Source organism: Marmota flaviventris, chromosome 10 (assembly GCF_047511675.1).
Source record: "Marmota flaviventris isolate mMarFla1 chromosome 10, mMarFla1.hap1, whole genome shotgun sequence".
In the NCBI taxonomy this organism is placed as follows: domain Eukaryota; kingdom Metazoa; phylum Chordata; class Mammalia; order Rodentia; family Sciuridae; genus Marmota; species Marmota flaviventris.
In genome coordinates, this window is record NC_092507.1 from 20,491,614 (window position 1) to 20,510,264 (window position 18,651).

General features: G+C 37.7%; 1 protein-coding gene across 7 annotated transcripts in view; it reads left to right on the forward strand.

The window, feature by feature from the left end:
• Positions 1-18,651, forward strand: part of Ppp1r8 (protein phosphatase 1 regulatory subunit 8) — a 63,493-nt gene that overhangs the window by 13,684 nt on the left and 31,158 nt on the right. For 5 of the 7 annotated variants that reach the window (XM_027937092.2, XM_027937094.2, XM_071617525.1 and 2 more), the window contains 4 exons: positions 2,550-2,649; positions 7,471-7,608; positions 12,856-12,899; positions 15,575-15,680. In XM_027937092.2, coding sequence (XP_027792893.1) covers positions 2,550-2,649; positions 7,471-7,608; positions 12,856-12,899; positions 15,575-15,680 — 388 coding nt within the window. Of the gene's footprint in view, positions 1-1,175; positions 1,231-2,549; positions 2,650-7,470; positions 7,609-12,855; positions 12,900-15,574; positions 15,681-18,651 lie in introns of those variants that run through there. The other 2 variants (XM_071617524.1, XM_071617523.1) reach the window with 2 other exon arrangements.

An 18,651-nucleotide genomic window follows, 5' to 3' on the forward strand; every position in this document is an offset into this window, starting at 1 on the left:
AAGGGGCAACAAAGTATATTAATGAATCCAGATTTCCACTGCTTCTCAAAGGCCTTGAACTACTTACTTTCTTCCTTTGGTCAGTATAATAGGACAATTTAGGCACATAGAGAAGGGAACTCCTATCTCTCTCTTAAACTGTATTCTGCTCACAACTCTGCCTAATGAGCCACTTTGTTGGCATAGTACTCCTAATCTTCTAGTCTAGATGGATTTTCAACTATATATGATATTAGAAAAATTTATTCAGAATGACCCAAAGGGAGCTTGAAGGAGAGAATAGTGGAACTTCTGATCATCTTCTTTTTTTTAATCATATTCTTTTTGACCCCATTCCAGCTTTTATTTATTTATTTTTAAAATATTTTTTATTTTTATTTTATTTATTTATATTTTTTTTAGAGAGAGAGGAGAGAAAGAATTTTTTTTTTTTTTTAAATCAACATTTATTTTTTAGTTTTCAGCGGACACAACATCTTTGTTTGTATGTGGTGCTGAGGAGCGAACCCGGGCCCCACGCATGCCAGGCGAGCACGCTACCGCTTGAGCCACATCCCCAGCCCCAAGAATTTTTTTTTAATATTTATTTTTTAGTTTTCGGCAGACACAACATCTTTGTTTGTATGTGGTGCTGAGGATTGAACCCAGGCCGCATGCATGCCAGGCAAGTGTGCTACCGCTTGAGCTACAACCCCAGCCCCTAAAATATTTTTTTAATTGTGGATGGACAATATATTTATTTATTTTTATGTGGTGCTGAGGATTGAACCCAGTGCCCCACACGTGTGAGGCTGATGCTCTGCCACTGAGCTACAGCTCCAGCCCATCCATTCCTGCTTTTAGAAGTTTAGTTCTTTATCTTTAAAATATATTAAGCAGTTTTCCTGTTTCCTCTCCTAAACATTCTGAAGTGAACATGACTATTATTACTGTGAGCTTTTTCCAGGGAGAGATGAAATCTCTCTATCTTAGTGCTGTCTGGGATGTTCTCACTCCTGTTTGACTCTTTTGTTTTTCATTCCTGTGTTTTTTAATCCTGGAGACCCATTTGCAGTGAAAAAAACATTAATAGTAGTATGCTGTCTTAGTCCATTCAGGCTGCTATAACAAAACACTATAAGCCAGTTAGTTTATAAACAACAGAAATTTATTTCTCATAGTTCTGGAGACTGGGAAGTTCAAGATCCAGACGTGGCAGATACAGTGTCTGGGGAGGAACTGCCTTTTCAGGTGATGCCTTCTCACTTGTGTTTTCACTTAGTGAAAGAGGCAAAGCAGTTCTCTAGGGCCTCTTTTTTAAGGGACTAACCATTCATGACCAAGCCACTCTCATGATCTAATCACCTCCCAGTACGATTTCCTAATATTATCACCTTGTGGGGTTAGGATTTCAACATATGAGTTTGGGGGGCGCATACATTCAGGCCATAGCGTGTGGTTTCTCTGTCCTCCCTAAAACCTTTGCAGAAATGAGCAGATAGTAGAGGAAACCATAAATCAAAGGAACTTTTTTTTATTTATCCACTACTTTCTAATCTCACTTAATATATTATATATTTTTGCCTCTTTAATGTCCTTTCTTCCTACTCCTTTTATTTTGGGGGGGGGGTTGTTTTTTGAGACAGGGTTCACTATGTTGCCCAGGCTGGCCTAGAACTCCCAGGCTTGTGATCCTAGTGCCTCAGCCTTTTGAGTAGCTGGGACTACAGGCATGTGCCACCACGCCCACCACCCAGCTTCCCCCAACCCCCACCTTCTTTTATTGGTGCATTATAGTTGTACATAATGGTGGGATTTGTTTTTACATATCATGCACACAATATAATAATATAATTTAGCCAGTATCCTTCCCCCAGCTTCATATATACCACTGGGTTATGCTCCTAACCCCTTACTTATATATTTTTAAATAGTATAGGGCTTCTTTGTTTTGAAGGGAGAAATAAAGTCAAGCATAAAGAGCAAGAAGGCATCCAAAGATAAATCTGAGAAAGAATCAGCCTTTAAGCAAGAATGAGGGAATAGATCTTTGAAGGTTGTTCCCTAGGGTAGGTGCGAAGCTATGCTTTTAATGCATATTTCATTCAACCACCTATGCCTAGACTCTAGTCGGTGGACTGTGACAGATACTGACCATGCAGAACTCCTGGGTAATTCAATATGAGAATTTTATGAGGAAGTTCAGGGTGTTAAAACCATGAGATTTAGGTGTGGGCAGTAATTGCTCTTTCTCTTGTTTCTGTCAGAATTGCTGATGTGTTTTTCTCCCCAAAGAGTTAAAATTCCTGATTGTGCTTCCTTCAGCAGGTGTCTTGAGGCAGGTTCTTTTTGCTTAATGTGACTGCTTCAATAATGTGAAGATGTCTTGAAGTGGGTTTGCCTGGGTAATAGTAATGACATTTTTTTGTGAATATGGGCGTTGAGGTGCCCTTTTTCTTCAAACAGTCCTTCATTCCCTGCATTGTGAGACATTCTGAGAACAAAGTAATACTCAGTATGATAGCTCTTAAGAAGAGTCAGCATCTTGAAATATATCTTTTTTCTCTTAGGCAGCAGTTGCAGCACTCCACAAATCAGCTTGCCAAGGAAACAAATGAATTGCTGAAGGAATTAGGGTCCTTACCCCTTCCCTTATCTACATCAGAACAGGTTGGTATTTCTGTTTTGCTTTATTACTAAGAAAGCACTTTGTTTTAGTAGAAAGGCAGTATGGTGGAACAAAAATTGGTCTTTGGTGCTAGATAGACTTTCTCTGAACCTTAGTTTCCTTATATGTAAAGTGGGGTATGTGACTATTGTGGCATTAGAGAGAAAGAACGCACCAGATGTAGCAAACTGCTTGACATTCAGTAGGTATTCAATATGGGGTAGTGCTATTTATTATTAATATGTTAATAAAATGGATTTTGCTGAATTAGAATTTCAGTGTTTGCGACTCTTTAGGATTTGGCTAGCAGCCACATGTTGGCAGGCTTAGACCTAGTTTGTTTGGGATCCACTATCTACAAATTTCCATTGAACATCTTTCTTTCATATTTTGTGTCCCATCAAGGGTTATTCATAGGTCTCAGGTTAAGGAAATATTCAGGGAAGATTTTTTTTTCCTAAGTAATTTTACTCAAAGGACATTTAAATTCTTTAAATGAACACACTTTTTACTTGGATTCATTGTTCCCTAAATGTCTTCTTTCATTCTGGAAGCCAGATGTGTCCCCTCCTTCATCATGGTTTAACTCTTTTATCTCTTATTCATGGTCTACCTTAAGGGAAAAACTTCTCCATCTGCCTTAGCTTATTGTGATTCTATTTTGTTTTAGCTTCTATTCCACTCATGGGGCACTTGACTTATATGACTTTTTATTATTGAACTTTTAAAATTATGATATCCTATCTCAGATAGCTCTGAAGACAAAGCCTTCAACTTCCCTATCCTGGGTTGTTTTTAAATTTGTGGCTTGCTGGGCTATGGTCCACACCTGTAATCCTAGCAACTCAGGGGGTTAAGGCAGGAGGATCACAAGTTCAAAGCCAGCCTAGGAAACTTATTGATATCCTGTCCCAAAATAAAAGAGGCTGGGAATGTAGCTCAGTTGTAGAGTGCTCCTGGGTTCAATCCCCAGTACTGAAAGATAACAACAAATAAAACGGTGACTTGTGGGTCTGGGGATATAGCTCAGATGGTAGAGTGCTTGCCTCTCATGTACAAGGCCCTGGGTTCAATCCCTGGCACCACACACACAAAAAAGAACTGTGACTTTCAAAAACCAAACTAGAGTAGAAATATCAGAGTTTTTACTGTGTAATAAGGGTAAATATCATTATATAAAACTTTAGTTTGATACATATATGTGTGAACAGTACTGGGTCATGAGGTCAAATTCATACTGTGGGTCTCCAAAAACTTGAAAAGCACCAGTTTAACCTGGCAAGCTGTTTAATGTAGCAATGTTCAGTCCAGAGTTTTGGAGCTCTTTGCACAAAAGAGGATCCAAGACTAGAAGCTTTGTCTTCCTGCTACAAAATACTTTTGATAAACAGTAAGATTATCCATATATGAGTTGTTTTACTTGTTACTCGTGTTGATGTTTCTGTTATGGGACAGTGCCCCCTTACCATCCAAAATATCTCCAGCTTGTTCCCAAATTATCTGTTTCTTCCTCCCAGCTATGCACTTAGGGAATATACATTTGTAGATAGCTTTCAAAGCAATAATAAAGGAGTCTAAGGATTTGATATAGACAGAGTATTGCATGTACTTAAGGTTTAAATAGTAAAGTCTAAGCAAAATATAAATAGAAAGCTAAATCTGCTACCCCCAGAATCATCTAATGTATTCAAAAACCAAACAGAAGTTATTTTTGGATAATGCATGCTATTGTTTACTTCCATTAGCTTGGATCATTAAGAACATGAAATAGATCTACAAACATATTCTCTTTGATGAAATATAACTCCTTGATTCCCTTTCTCCTATTGTGATGATTACCTTTTTGTCTTTCTACTCTTGCCTTATTTAATCTTAGCCCTATTGCCCATCTTTTCACTGCCACCCTGGGCATAAAACATACATTCTATTTTCAGTTTCCCCATACATTCTATAGGTATGGGGATAACTACATACTGTTATCAGTGGTCTTCTAGTTGCCATCTGGACAAATCCAGTGGCCTCTTTTGAGTTTTTATTCACTTTTCCTCTCTTGTTTTCTTTGGTCCACTAGTGTTGTTTTGTTTTGTTACTGAACTTTCTTTTTTTCCACGATTCTCTTTCATTCTTTCCCCCAACTCTGGTTGACTTTCAGTCTCCTTCCTTGATAATATATCGTCCTAGAAGTAGGCATGCCCCAAGGCTCTGCCATTGACCCTCTAGTTTTTCACTCAATACTTTCTCCCTCAGGAGTCTTATTTATGTTTATGACCACCCTGTCACCCTGTCACCTTTAGGATCAACCACTTCCAAATATTTTTCCAACCCTAGCCCTTTAGCCTTCCATACTTGGCCCATATTGCCAGTTCTGTTCTCATATCTCCTCTTGAAATATACTACCTGCATAAAAAATTTAATGGGGTATTGGGCTGGGGTTGTAGCTCAGTGGAGAAGTGCTTGCCTGGCATGTGTGAGTCACTGAGTTCAATCCTCAGCACCACATATAAATAAATAAAATAAAGGTATCGTGCCCATCTGCAACTAAAAATATATACATTTTTTAAATTTAATGTGGTATATTATATGGAATTCCTCATTCAGACTCCTCAAATAGGGCTGGGTTGTGGCTCAGTGGTAGAGTGTTTGTCTAGCTTGTGTGAGGCACTGGGTTCAATTCTCAGTACCACATAAAAATAAATGAATAAAATAAAGGTCCATCAACAACTAAAAAATATATATATAAAAAAAACTTAAATAAGTTGAGTTTGTGCCTTTTAACCTAATATTCCCACTCATACAGATTTGTCCTAAGGAAAAATATTCTGAAGGGAAATAAGTATAAGTACTCACAAGCTAAATATAAATATTAGCTGTTACAGTGGGGCTCACTTGAGCTTTATTTTTAATAGTTAAAAACGAGAACAATCTAGAAGGAATGTTTACATAAAATTTACTAGATTAGCTTGATGGGATATCTGAAACAAAGATTATCATTTTTTTTGGAAGATTATAATTGTGAATATTATGGTACCATGGAACATGTTTATGATATATTGAAAAGATAGCATTTGGGGGCTGGAGGTATAGCTTAGTGATGGAGTGCTTACTGAAAACCCACTTTTTTGGGGAATGAGCAAAGCCCCTTGGGTTCTCTCCTAGCACCAAAAAAAAAAAAAAAAAGAAGAAGAAAAGAAGGTAGTATTTTTGGATGGTAAGTTGGGGAGTAATTTCCCCATTATTGCTATAATGTTGTTTATGCAAAAATAAAGATCCCAGAAAGGGGAAAACAATGTTCTCACCTAAATTTGCTTTCTGTATTTGAAGTTTGGGTCATTCTTTACTTTATCTCTCTTCTTCCACCTCCAGTCACTAAGTCAGTGTTTTTTAAATTTATTTCTTTGTGAGCCAATTACTGATACTGTGTCCTCCTAAACTTAAACTACTGCAATGGTAAAAAGTCTAAAAACATTTCTTTATGACTTTCTGGGGTTCAAACCCAGGCCCTTGTGCATGCTAGACAAGTGCTCTGTTACAGAGCTATGTCCTCTGCACTGTTGCAGAATTTTTTTTTTTTTTACTTGTTTCTTCTTTCCATTTCACTTGGCATGTTCACAGCTGATTTTTCTAAGTTACTCCTTTGTCCCTGTCATATTCCCAGATGAAAAATCTTCATTGCTCTTTGTTCATTAGGAGTTAAGTCCCAGATTTATTAGCTTGACATTTAAAACCCACTTTTATCTTTTAGCTTCTCTTATGAATAAATCTTGGTTTCAGCCAGACCATCTCCTTAATAGATCCAGTTTTCTTCCACCAGCCTCTGCTTACACTGTTCTCTTGGTTGGATTTGTTCTACCCTGTCTTTCTGCTTATTCTGTTCACTATTTCTTTACTGTCCACATTTTCTTGAGGCCTTTCTTGACCACCTAAGTTCTTACTGATTGATTGTCCTGGGTCTGAACTTCTATAGTACAAGGTGGATATAGCCAATTTTTATGACTTTGTCACTTGTGTGTACATATTCTGTATCTCTAAATAGATGATGAGCTATTTGAGATTATTTCTGTGTGCTTAGTATGGGGCGCTTGGTATGTATTTTTTGAGATGTAGAAGTAGCAAGCCTAATAAAGATAGCCTGTAGATAAATGAAATAGTTATCAAGTTCTTAAAGGTTGTAAACCTTACTTTTATTTTTTTTAAGATAGAGAGAGAATTTTAATATTTATTTTTTAGTTTTTCGGCAGACACAACATCTTTGTTTGTATGTGGTGCTGAGGATCGAACCCGGGCCGCACGCATGCCAGGCAAGCTCGCTACTGCTTGAGCCACATCCCCAGTCCATAAACCTTACTTTTAAAATAAAGCCTATAGATGAAAATGGTTATGATTTTCTGGGAAACTGCGAACTTAATATACATGAATATAGTTTCAACATTTTTGTAAAAATCAATCTCTATTTGGGTCCAATCTGAGTCTAAAGATAGTATTATTCTTTTAGATTCTCCAGGGAACAAAAATTCTGAATTTCAAAAAATAAAAAAAAAAATTAAAGATTCTGAATTGCATTTTCTTCTGATATTATAAGATAAATGATATCCAGTTCTCAGGCTTGTCAGAATGAAAGAGAAAATTCTGATTTGATCTGTATTGTATTAACTGGGAATTTGAGCTAGCAAGGAGTGAATTAATTAATTTAAAGAAGATTCTATTTTGTAATAATTTTCCTTGTTGGAAATCTCCAAGAGTTATAGTTTTATCTGTAATAGGAATTAAAGCTAAATGACTCTGGGTTAATATAAAATCTCAAATTCTTTCTTTAATTTCCTTAGCGCCAGCAGAAACTTCAGAAAGAACGCCTCATGAATGACTTCTCTGCAGCCTTAAATAATTTCCAGGCTGTTCAGAGAAGGGTATCTGAAAAGGAAAAGGAGAGTATTGCCAGAGCAAGAGCTGGATCTCGTCTTTCTGTAAGTTGATTCTTAAAAGCAAATTTTCAATTTCAGGATGTTCTTTTCTAAAATTTTTTTTCCTTTCTTTTCTCCTTGACCATCAGCCTTTGTTTGTTATCACTCCAAATAATAAACATATACATCAGCTGTTATAAAAATGTCAGATTGGCCAGGTGCAGTGGCACATGCCTATAATCCCAGTGGCTCATGCCTGTAAACCCGGGGGCTCAAGAGGCTGAAGCAGGAAGATTTCCAAGTTCAAAGCCAGCTCAGAAACTTAGTGAGGCACTAAGCAACTTGGGGAAACCCTGTCTCAAAATAAAATATAAAAAAGGGCTGGGGATGTGTCTCAGTGGTTAAGCACCCCTGGGTTTAATCCCTGGTACCAAAAAAAAAAAAAAAGTCAGATTGGTATAGCCTAGGTAAAAAAAAAAAAAAAGTGTATGCATGTTGGGAAAGACATGGAATGTGCATAAAGGTTAAGAAAAAGTAGAATTATGTATAATTTTCATTTTGTTATATTAATCTATGTTAAAAACAAAGGATAAGTCTTGTTTTCTAGAATATAGCAGGCTAGGTTGTTTGGACTATCTCATTTTTTTTTTTTTTTTAAAGAGAGAGTGAGAGAGAGAGAGAATTTTTTAATATTTATTTTTTAGTATTTGGCGGACACAACATCTTTGTTTGTATGTGGTGCTGAGGATCGAACCCGGGCCGCACGCATGCCAGGCGAGCGCGCTACCGCTTGAGCCACATCCCAGCCCCTGGACTATCTCATTTTGAAAAGAATTTTCAAACACTGAGATTTAAAAACTCAACTTCTCAAAAGTAGCAAATAGCCATGAAAATAAATATTAAGGTCAAAATCTAAGAGAGGTAAGCAGAGCATTGAAAATGCTTTTTGCACTGAGTACATTTACTGAAGGCAAACTTGAACTTCAGTTTTGATGTCCTCATGGCATAAAGAGGATAAAAGTCAAAGCTCAGGGTCCATGCATAGTAGAGAATATAAAAGGTGTTCTTAATATTAAACAGGACCCTAAAAGACTATATTCTTAGGATTTGAGAAAGCCAAAATAAGCCTTCCTTCAAAAGCACTGAACTAATCAGGTGGTAGAGAGGGGTAAGAGGGAGAGAAGATCCAGACATTAAGTTCTGTCACAAAGAAATCTTCAGGCACATTTACTGCCCAAATTTATACTACCTCTATGTTCCAAAACTTCAAGCTGCAAGTGGTTCTGGACTGGTAAAATACCTATGCGCCAAGCAGAAGCAAATCCAAATCTACTTTGTGGAGACACCTTTATCCTGGCCTAGAAAGAATATCCTCAGGCTGGGGTTGTGGTTCAGTGGTATAGTGCTCACCTTGCATGCACAAGGCACTGGGTTCAATCCTCAGCGCCACATAGATTAAAATAAAGATATTGTATCCACATAAAACTAAGAGATAAATATTTTTTAAAAAAAGAATATCCTCAAATACATTTCAAGCGCTAGGTTAAAAATAACCAAGCACACAAAGAAACAAGTTATCCTATATAAGAACTACTAGAAACAACAGTAAAATGAAACATATCTGTAAAGACTATATTGGAATTATAAGACAGCCATACTTACTGTGTTGAAAGAAATAAATGAAAAACTTGAAAACATCTACAGGAATCAGAAAACTACAAAAAGTTTTGAAAAAGATTCAAAAAAAAAATTCTAAAATTGGAAAATATAATAAGGAAATAAAAAACTTAATAGGTAGGTGGTTTAACTAGAAAATTGGTTAGATTTTTTTTTTCACAGCATGTAGCACAGGGGGTTAAGAAGCTAAATATGGAAGAAAGATTACGAGAAATGGCCAGGTGTGGTGGTGTACACCTGTAATCTAAGTGGCTCCGGAGGCTGAGGCAGAAGGATTGCAAGTTCATAACCAGCCTCATCAACTTTAGTGAGGATCTAAGCAACTTAGTGGGATAGTGGGACTCTGTCTCAAAATAAAACATAAAAGAAAAGGGCTGGGGATGTGGCTCAGTGGTTAAACACCCCTGGTTTTGTGAGTTACAGAATGAAAGCAGAGCAAATATAGAACAGAATTAATATTTGAAGAGATAATGTTCCAGAAATGATATAATGACACTAATCTTTCCTCCCTTCCTCCCTTCCTCCCTTCCTCCCTTCCCCCTTCCCCCTCCCCCCCCCCTCCCCTTCCCTTCCCTTCCCTTCCCTTCCCTTCTGGGAATTGAACTCAGGGGCACTAAACCACTGAGCCACATCCCCAGCCCTATTTTGTATTTTATTTAGAGACAGTCTCACTGAGTTGCTTAGTGCCTTGCTAAGTTGCTGAGGCTGACTTTGAACTCATGTCTCATCCCCTGAGCTGCTTGACAAGCATGTGCCACCACGCCCAGTTCTAATCTATGGTTTCTAGAAGCCTAACAAATTCCAAGTAAGATAAATTAAAAAAAAAAATTTATCAGAACACCGAAGACAGAGAAAATTGCTAAAATCACTGGAGAAATAGTAGAATACCGTAAAGACACAATAGTTGGATTGACAGTTAACTTCTCAGTAGTAACAATGGAAACCATTAGAATGCTATCCATTTTGCGGGGAGCAAGGGTACCAGGAATTGAACCCAAGGGCCCTTAACCACTGAGCTACATCCCTAGTTGCTTTTTTATATTTTATTTAGAGACAGGGAGCTTATGGCCTCAATAAATTGTTGAGGCTGCTTTGAACTTGTGATTCTCCTGCCTCAGCCTCTGGAGCTGCTGGGATTATAGGCGTGTGCCACCACACCCTGCTAGAATGCTATCTTGAATGTTAATGAGTGAGAGTAACTGCCTACATAGCACTTTAAACCCAGTAAAAATATATATCCACAGTGAGGTCTAATTAAAGACATTTTCAGTTCCTGCCAGGCATGATGGTGAAAGCCTATAATCCTAGCTACATGGGAGGCTGAGGCAGGAGGATTGCAAATTTGAGGCCAGCCTCAGCAGTTTAGCAAGACCCTGTCTCAAAAGTAAAAAAGAGCTGAGGATGTAGCTCAGTGGTAGAGTGACCTTGGGTTCATTTGCTAGTACAAAGAAAGTTTCTTAACATACTTTGTTTAAGGAAATTCTCAAGGAAAATGATCCCCAAAGAAAAGTCTGAAGAGCAGAAAGGAATGAAGAGCAAAGAAAGTAGTAAATATGTGGAAAGATAAGCCACAAATAGAAAGAAGGTATTACTATATGTGAACAAAGGAGTAGAATTTGAATATTTTGTACAAAGAATTCCCCACGAGTCAATGTGAAAAAAAGTACAACCAATAGAACAACATTTCTTTTTTCTTTTTTTGGTACAGGAGATTGCACCCAGGGGTCCAATTTTTATTTTATATTTTGAGACAGGGTCTCACCAAATTGCCTAGATAGGCCTCTTGCTTCTGCCTCCCAAATGGCTAGGATTATAGGCTTGTACCACCAGTCCTGAGAGTTCTCAAACTTTTGATCTCAGGACCCCATACACTTTTTTTAAAAAAATATATTTTAGTTTTTAATGGACTTTATTTTATTTATTTATATGTGGTGTTGAGAATCAAACCGAGTGCCTTGCACATGCTAGGCAGGCACTCTACCATTGAGCCACCACCCCAGGTCCTGAGTTTTTTGTTTTTTTTTTAATAGTGAACCCAGGGGCATTTTACCACTGAGTTACTTGTGTGTTTATAAAAAGTTTTATAAAGGGCTGGGACTCTAGCTCAGTGGTAGAGTGCTTTCCTTGCATGTATGAGGCACTGGGTTTGATCCTCAGCACCACATAAAAATAAATTAATAAACAAAGATATTGTGTCCATCTACAACTAAAAAATATTTTTAAAAAAGTTTTATAAACTTTTAAATATATTATTATAAAATCATATTGAAACTAGGCACAGTGGCACATACCCGTAATCTCAAGAGACTCAGGTGGCTGAGGCAGGAGGATCACAAGTTCCAGGCCAGCCTCAGCAAAGTAGTGAGACCCTGTCTCAAATTTTTAAAAAACTTAAAAAAGGGCTGGGATGTAACTTGGTGATAAAGCCACCCCTGGGTTCAATGTCCAGTATCCCACTACCCCTACTCCCTACAAAAAAAAAAAAATTGAATAAATAAAAATGTGTCGTTCCCTAATTCAGCCTGCAACTGAACTATGCCAATGCTTTTCTTAGAGATAAACATCGTGTTTCAGTATGCAACACAAGTATGTTATATATACTTAACATTTTGTCCTACAGGGTATTAAAAAGTTGTATTTCAAGGGGTAGAGATTTAATTAATAATTTGTATGGCTTTATCAAAGATAAACTGTTTTTTTTAAAAAAACAGTGCCTGATGATGAAGAAGACAGTATTTGGTGCCACTGCGTTGAGCCATTTTATCCACCATTGCTTTTACTTCACGAGTATAAATGTCAACACATTGAAAAAGGCAAACAAATATGTTGGTATTATTTTGAATAATGATCCAACAAATGAAGGGGTACTTAGCCTCTTTAGTTAGTCATGGATTTTCTGATTAAAACAACAATGAAATACTATTTCATGTCTACCAGAAGGGCAGACATTTTAAATTCTGTGAACACTGCGGGTGGCTGTTAGATATGATGGAGCAGGAACTCTCCTATCTGGCCCAGGAGCAACCATTTTGGAAAACATTTTAGCTCCTTCTTCAGAACATATACATACCTTATGACTCAGCAGTTCTACCGTAGAGGAACCTGCATACATATACCAGGATGTATATTCAAGAATGTTCAGAGCAGCATTATTTGTAGTAGTCAAAAACTGTAAACATTGAGGCTGGGGGTGAAGCACAGTGGCAGAGTGCTAGCTTAGTGTGGATGAGGCCCTGGGTTCAATCCCCAGCACCACAAAAAGAATTAAAAACAACCAGATGTCCTTCAGCAGTAGAGGATACAGCTAAAATGTTTTTCAAAGTGGTGGTGGTGGTGGTGGTGGTGATGATGGTGATGAAGAAGAGGAGAATAATCCCTCTCTCCTACCCATGTTCTTCTGGTCCTCTTTAGTATGGTTTCTGTTCTGGGCCCCAGCTGAAATGCTGATTTGCTTTTAGCTACTTCACACTCATTTCTTAGTTGAGACAGATTGCCAGCATCCTCTTGTCATCTTACAGATCCTGTTGGAGCCAGGGATGTTAATTCTTTATACTATAACTAAGCAAACCCTTGTTTTATGTGTCTGTGACATGTTTCTGGATGACAGCAATAATAATGCCATCTGCTTTCTAGGCAGAAGAGAGACAAAGAGAGGAGCAGCTTGTTTCATTTGACAGGTAAAGAATTATTTATCCAACCTGATGTATAGTTGATGGGAGTCCCTATTTATCTAATCTGTCTGTATGTCTATCTATTAAATTCTTTCTATGGTACTAGGGAATTGAACCTCAGGGTGGTCTACTACTGAGTTACATCCCCAGCCCTTGTTATTTTTGGTTTTGAGACAGGGACTCACTAAGTTTCTGAAGCCTCCCAATTTGCCATCGTCCTGTCTCAGTTTCCTGAGTAGCTGGGATTACAGGCATATGCCACTGTTCCTGTCTGTCTATGTATTTATTTACTTATTTTTTGGGTACCAGGGATTGAACTCAGGGGCACTCGACCATTGAGCCATCCCCAGCCCTATTTTATGTTTTATTTAAAGACAGGATCTCACTGAGTTGCTTAGTGCCTCACCATTGCTGAGGCTGGCTTTGAATTCGAGGTCCTCCTATCTCAGCCTAATATAAAAAATGAGGGCTGGGAAAATGAGAAATTATATCCCATCTTTGTATGATATATCAAAGTGCATAAATGCATTCTATTGTTATGTATAACTAATTAAAACAAATTTAAAAATTTTTAAAAATAATCCACATTTTCCAGCAAAAAACAAACAGGGCTGGGGATGTGGCTCAAGTGGTAGCGCACTCGTGTGAGGCACTGGGTTTGATCCTCAACACCACATAAAGATAAAATAAAGATATGTGTCCACCTAAAACAAAAAAACAAAAAAATGGGGACTGGGGTAGTAGCCCAGTGATAGAGCACTTGCCTAGTATGTATGAGGCACTGAGTTCGATCCTCAGCACCACATAAATAAATAAATAAATACAATAAAAATATTGTGTTCATCTACAACTAAAAAAAAAATTTTTTAAATGAATGAGAGGGGCTGGGGTTGTGGCTCAGTGGTAGAGTGCTTGCCTAGCATGCATGGGGCACTGGGTTCGATCCTCAGAACCACATAAATGTAAAATAAAGATATTATGTCCACCTAAAACTAAAAAAAAATAAAGATTTAAAAAAAAAAAGAAGGGCTACAACTATAGCTCAGTGGCAGAGTACTTGCTTAGCATGTGTGAAGCACTGGGTTTGATCCTTAGCACTGCATAAAAATAAAGGCATTCTGTTCATCTACAATTACAAAAATAAAAATAAATTTTAAAAAATGAATGAGAAAAAAAATGAATGAGAAGCCATGTGTGGTGGCACATGCCTATAATCCCAGCAACTCAGGAAACTGAGGGAGGAAGATTACACGTTTAAGGACAGCCTCAGCAATTTAGCAATACCTTGTCTCAGAATTTTTTTTTTAAAAAAGGGGATCACTCCTCAGTTGTGGCTCAGTGCTAGAATGAGGCCCTGGGTTCGATCCTCAGCATCACATAAAGTAAATAAATAAATAAAAATACAGATATTGTGTTCATTATAACTAAAAAGATACTTTTTAAAAAATGGGTCTGGGATCTGGGGGTTGAAGCTCAGTGGTGGAATGCCTTTGGGTTAAATCTTCATTGCCACCAAACAAAAATGAAACAAAAACAAAATAATGAGAAAAAAGTACAAAATAAAGGGAAGACATGGGCTTTTCTAAGATCTTTGAATTAAAGGAGGAATAATTTCAAGGTGAATAAAAAATTTCAAGAAACCCCTGATACCCTTTTGTGGGGATGAAGCTTGACTCATGGGAATAAATATGAACCCACAAATCTACAGATTAGGAGGTCTCAGTCATCTTATCTCTAATTCAGATTTAAGTTTGCCAGTGTTATTAGGTCTCTGTTTACTCACCTCTGAAAAGGAGGCAACTCATCCTTTTAGGAACATGAAGAGAAAAAGCAGATAATTTGTATCTGAAAGATGTCTCTTCTCTAAGCTAATCTCAGATATGTATTCATGGCATTAGAATTTAAAAATGTTTATCCTGTATCCATTTCCCCTACTACACTATGAACATCTTAAAGGCATGGAGGACTCCTGACTTATTCAGTTTGTATCTCCAAGTCATGGAGGACATTCTTTAAATATGTGGAAATGAAGTATGATTCATACATACTGTTTAAAAATGCATATCACTACATTTTCAAAGTGTTCTGTATCTAGTATAATAATTTCTTCTAAATACTTTCAGAATTTATAATATTTCATTATAAATTTTGGTTTTACTTTGGTTTTCTGTTACGAGGTATATAACACAAAAACATAACCTTAGGGAAATTTTTGAAAACCAGGCGGTTTGATTCTGTTAAATGAATTGGTGAAGCACTGGTAGGTTACTTAGCCTGCTATCCTCCACCCAAAGTACCAATACAGCTTGCACTTAGAGAGTGCCCTGGGAGAGGATGAGTCAGAGAAATTCATTGAGTTCAGCTCTTGGGTTATTTTCCTTGTCTACCAAGTCCTAACAAGATTACAGAGTATATCCCTAAATGAAAAAATCAAGGAATCTCATCCCCAATAATTTTGCTTCATCTCAGTTTTGCCCAGAGGCTGAGACTGTTTTCTTGGTATTACCAGCTCTTTTCCTCTGGTATGAAGCTTGTGGTCCTTGGGGACTTTATAGTGATAACAGAGGAGTTGGTGCCCCAGTTATTCTTTACATAGGTTCTGCTGGCAACAGAGGAATTGCAGGTATGTCTCATCACACCTAAAGAAGGAGGATTCATCTAGAGTGCTTGTCTCCCTGCAGCCATGAAGAGTGGAACCAGATGCAGAGCCAGGAGGATGAGGCAGCCATCACTGAGCAGGATCTGGAACTCATTAAAGAGAGGGAAACGGCTATTCGGCAGCTGGAGGTGAGAGCTAGGTCATGTTTTTTGTTTTGACTCAGTGTATCTGCAGGTATTTGAGATTTTAAGCCTGAAGTTTCTCAGTTGTTATGAAAAAGCATAAAATGAGTCATGTGGTTTGCACATTATCTGTCACAATTTAGTCATGGTGGATTTTAACTACTGCTACTAAGTTGCTGTGATGGTATTGGCCTTGGCATTTAGCAGTCCCCAAATCCTTTTCTCTAATACCACATCTTACCTGGTCTCCTTGAGAAATACACAGAGAACAGAGCAAGACAAACGAATATTTTTTTTTTATTAGGACTTTACCCCTAAATCTCAATAGCCACCTCTAGACTGGGCATGACTCTATGGAGAGCCCCTTTGTTAGTCTGATTAGCACAGTATATAGGCAGGCCAAAAGTCTTATTCCATTTTTGTGTTAATTCTAGAGTCCAAATCCAAGTTGTAGATATTATTATTTCACTGGGTCAGAGAAATGGAAATAGTTTATGAAGTAGAGGTTTGGAGTGTTGGGGGGTCTGTAGACCTTTCTTAAATAACTGAGCTCCATCTTGAACTTTACATAGTAAACAGTAATATATCTTTAAATAAGTTGATTTTCTTCTCCATGGATGTAGATGACTGCCATCTCTGGGGTGGGAACAATAGCGGAGAAACTTGGAGTGCCTCCTTGACCTTCATCTATAGCAGTGGTTTTGAACCCAGTTTATGCATATTAGATTCACCTGGGGAAGATTTTTTTTTTAAATGCCTGAGTTCTCCTGAACCATCAATTACGTGAAATTCCTTTTTTAGGTTAAAAATGGGCAAATATCCACATTTTTATAAGGCTCAGCCTAATAAATCATAATTACTAGTGATGCCTATGTTTTTTAATTTCTTTCTTTTTTTTTTTTAGAGAGAGAGAGAGAGAATTTTTTAATATTTATTTTTTAGTTTTCAGCGGACACAACATCTTTGTTTGTATGTGGTGCTGAGGATTGAACCCGGGCTGCACGCATGCCAGGCGAGCGCCCTACTGCTTGAGCCACATTTCCAGCTAAATCATAATTACTAGTGATGAGGCCCTGGATATTTTATAATCCCCAGATGGTTATAATATGTAGCCAAAATTGAGACCCACTGCTTGAGGGGCCATCAGTGTCTGTTTTATTTTATTTATTTAGGCAGGGGTGGGTACTGGGGATTGAATCCAGAGATGCTTTACCACTTACTACATGTACCCCAGCCCCCCCCCCCCTTTTTTTTTTTTTTTTGAGACAGGGTCTTGCTAAGTTGCTTAGGGCCTTGCTAAGTTGCTACGGCTGGTCTCAAACTTGAAATCCTCCTGTCTCAGTCTGTCAAGCTGCTGAGATTACAGGTGTGTACCACCATGCCTGGCCAATGTCTGTTTTTAGATGAGACAGTTTATCCTCAAGTTATGCCTACTTTATTTTCTTCAAATGTGTCATTTTTTTAAATACTTATTTTTTAGTTGTAGTTGGACACAAACCTTTATCTTATTTATTTGTTTTTATGTGGTGCTGAGGATTGAACCCAGGCCCTCGCACATATTAGGTGAGCGCTCTACCACTGAGCCACAACCCCAGCCCTATCACATCTCTTTTATAATTATGTCAAAATGAATCCTAACATTATATATAACTAAAAAGAACTAATAAAAAGCAAACATACAAACAAAAATATGTTATATCTTTCCCTTTACTTTTTTTAAAAAAATTCTTTTTTATTTAATTTTTTTTTTTAGTAGTAGATGGACGTAATACCTTTATTTTGTTTATTATGTGGTGATGAGGATCCAACCTAGTGCCTCACACTTGCACTACCACTGAGCCACAACCCCAATCCCTCCTTTACTCTTTTTCACTTGCTAATCATTGACTTGGTTCTCTAACGTTAGAAATGTGAACAGGGAGCAGAGGGAGACATATGGAGTTAAGGAAAGGAATGTAATGTAATGAATGTCAGGAATGGGGATCACTTCACATTTGACAGAGTCCCTTGGGATCAACTTTCATATCCAGTCATTTCTTTTTTGGGGGAACAGGGTCTGAACTTAAGGGCACTCGACCACTGAGCACATCCCCAGCCCTCTTTTGTATTTTATTTAGAGACAGGGTCTCACTGAGTTGCTTAGCACATTGCTTTTGCTGAGGTTGGCTTTGAACTCGTGATTTTCCTGCCTTAGCCTCCCAAACTGCTGGGATTACAGGCATGTGCCAACGAGCCTAGTCAGTCGACTGTTTCTTATCTTAGCATACAAACCTTTTGTTATAGCCAAATTAGTCTATTTGCTTCCAAGATTATATGAGATCAGGCACATTCAGGGTGGTTTGGGTATGACTATTTGCTCTTTAACTCACTTCCTTTCTGTTTATATGGCCTTTTCTTTGCTTTAAGGCACAACTCAAGGACTGTCTCTTCTGCAGTCTTCCTCTTTTGCACACCTTTCTGTACCACTCATTAGTCATTTCCTCTATATCACCCTTTTTATTTATCTTATCATGTACTTATTTCCCCAGTGGCACTAGGGAACTGCCCAAATGGCAGTAGAAAACAAAAGAATCAGTCCTGGGGGAAAATAGGCTTCCTTCCTGTGAGTATCCCCTCCTCCTTGCATTTACCAGGTAGCAAGATCCCATATAAACCATTTAAATTTTCTAATCCAAAGTCACAGTACTCATTGTTGTTTGTTGGCATTCACAAGCTTTTGCCATAAGGCCCCATTTAGGCTCCATCTATAGCTATCACACCAAGAATTTATCCATCCCAGCAATCCAGCTTCTATTCTATAACCTTTTGGCTTGGGTGATCACACTGGTTCCCATATAGCACATTCAACTAATATTGCTTGACAGATGGGTTTACATGCCTTCCATTTTATGCTATTAGGTAAATAGTGATAGATTATTTTCTGTTATAGAGAAATCATGTTTTATAGAGTTTTAAAAACATATTTGGGAAGCCAGAC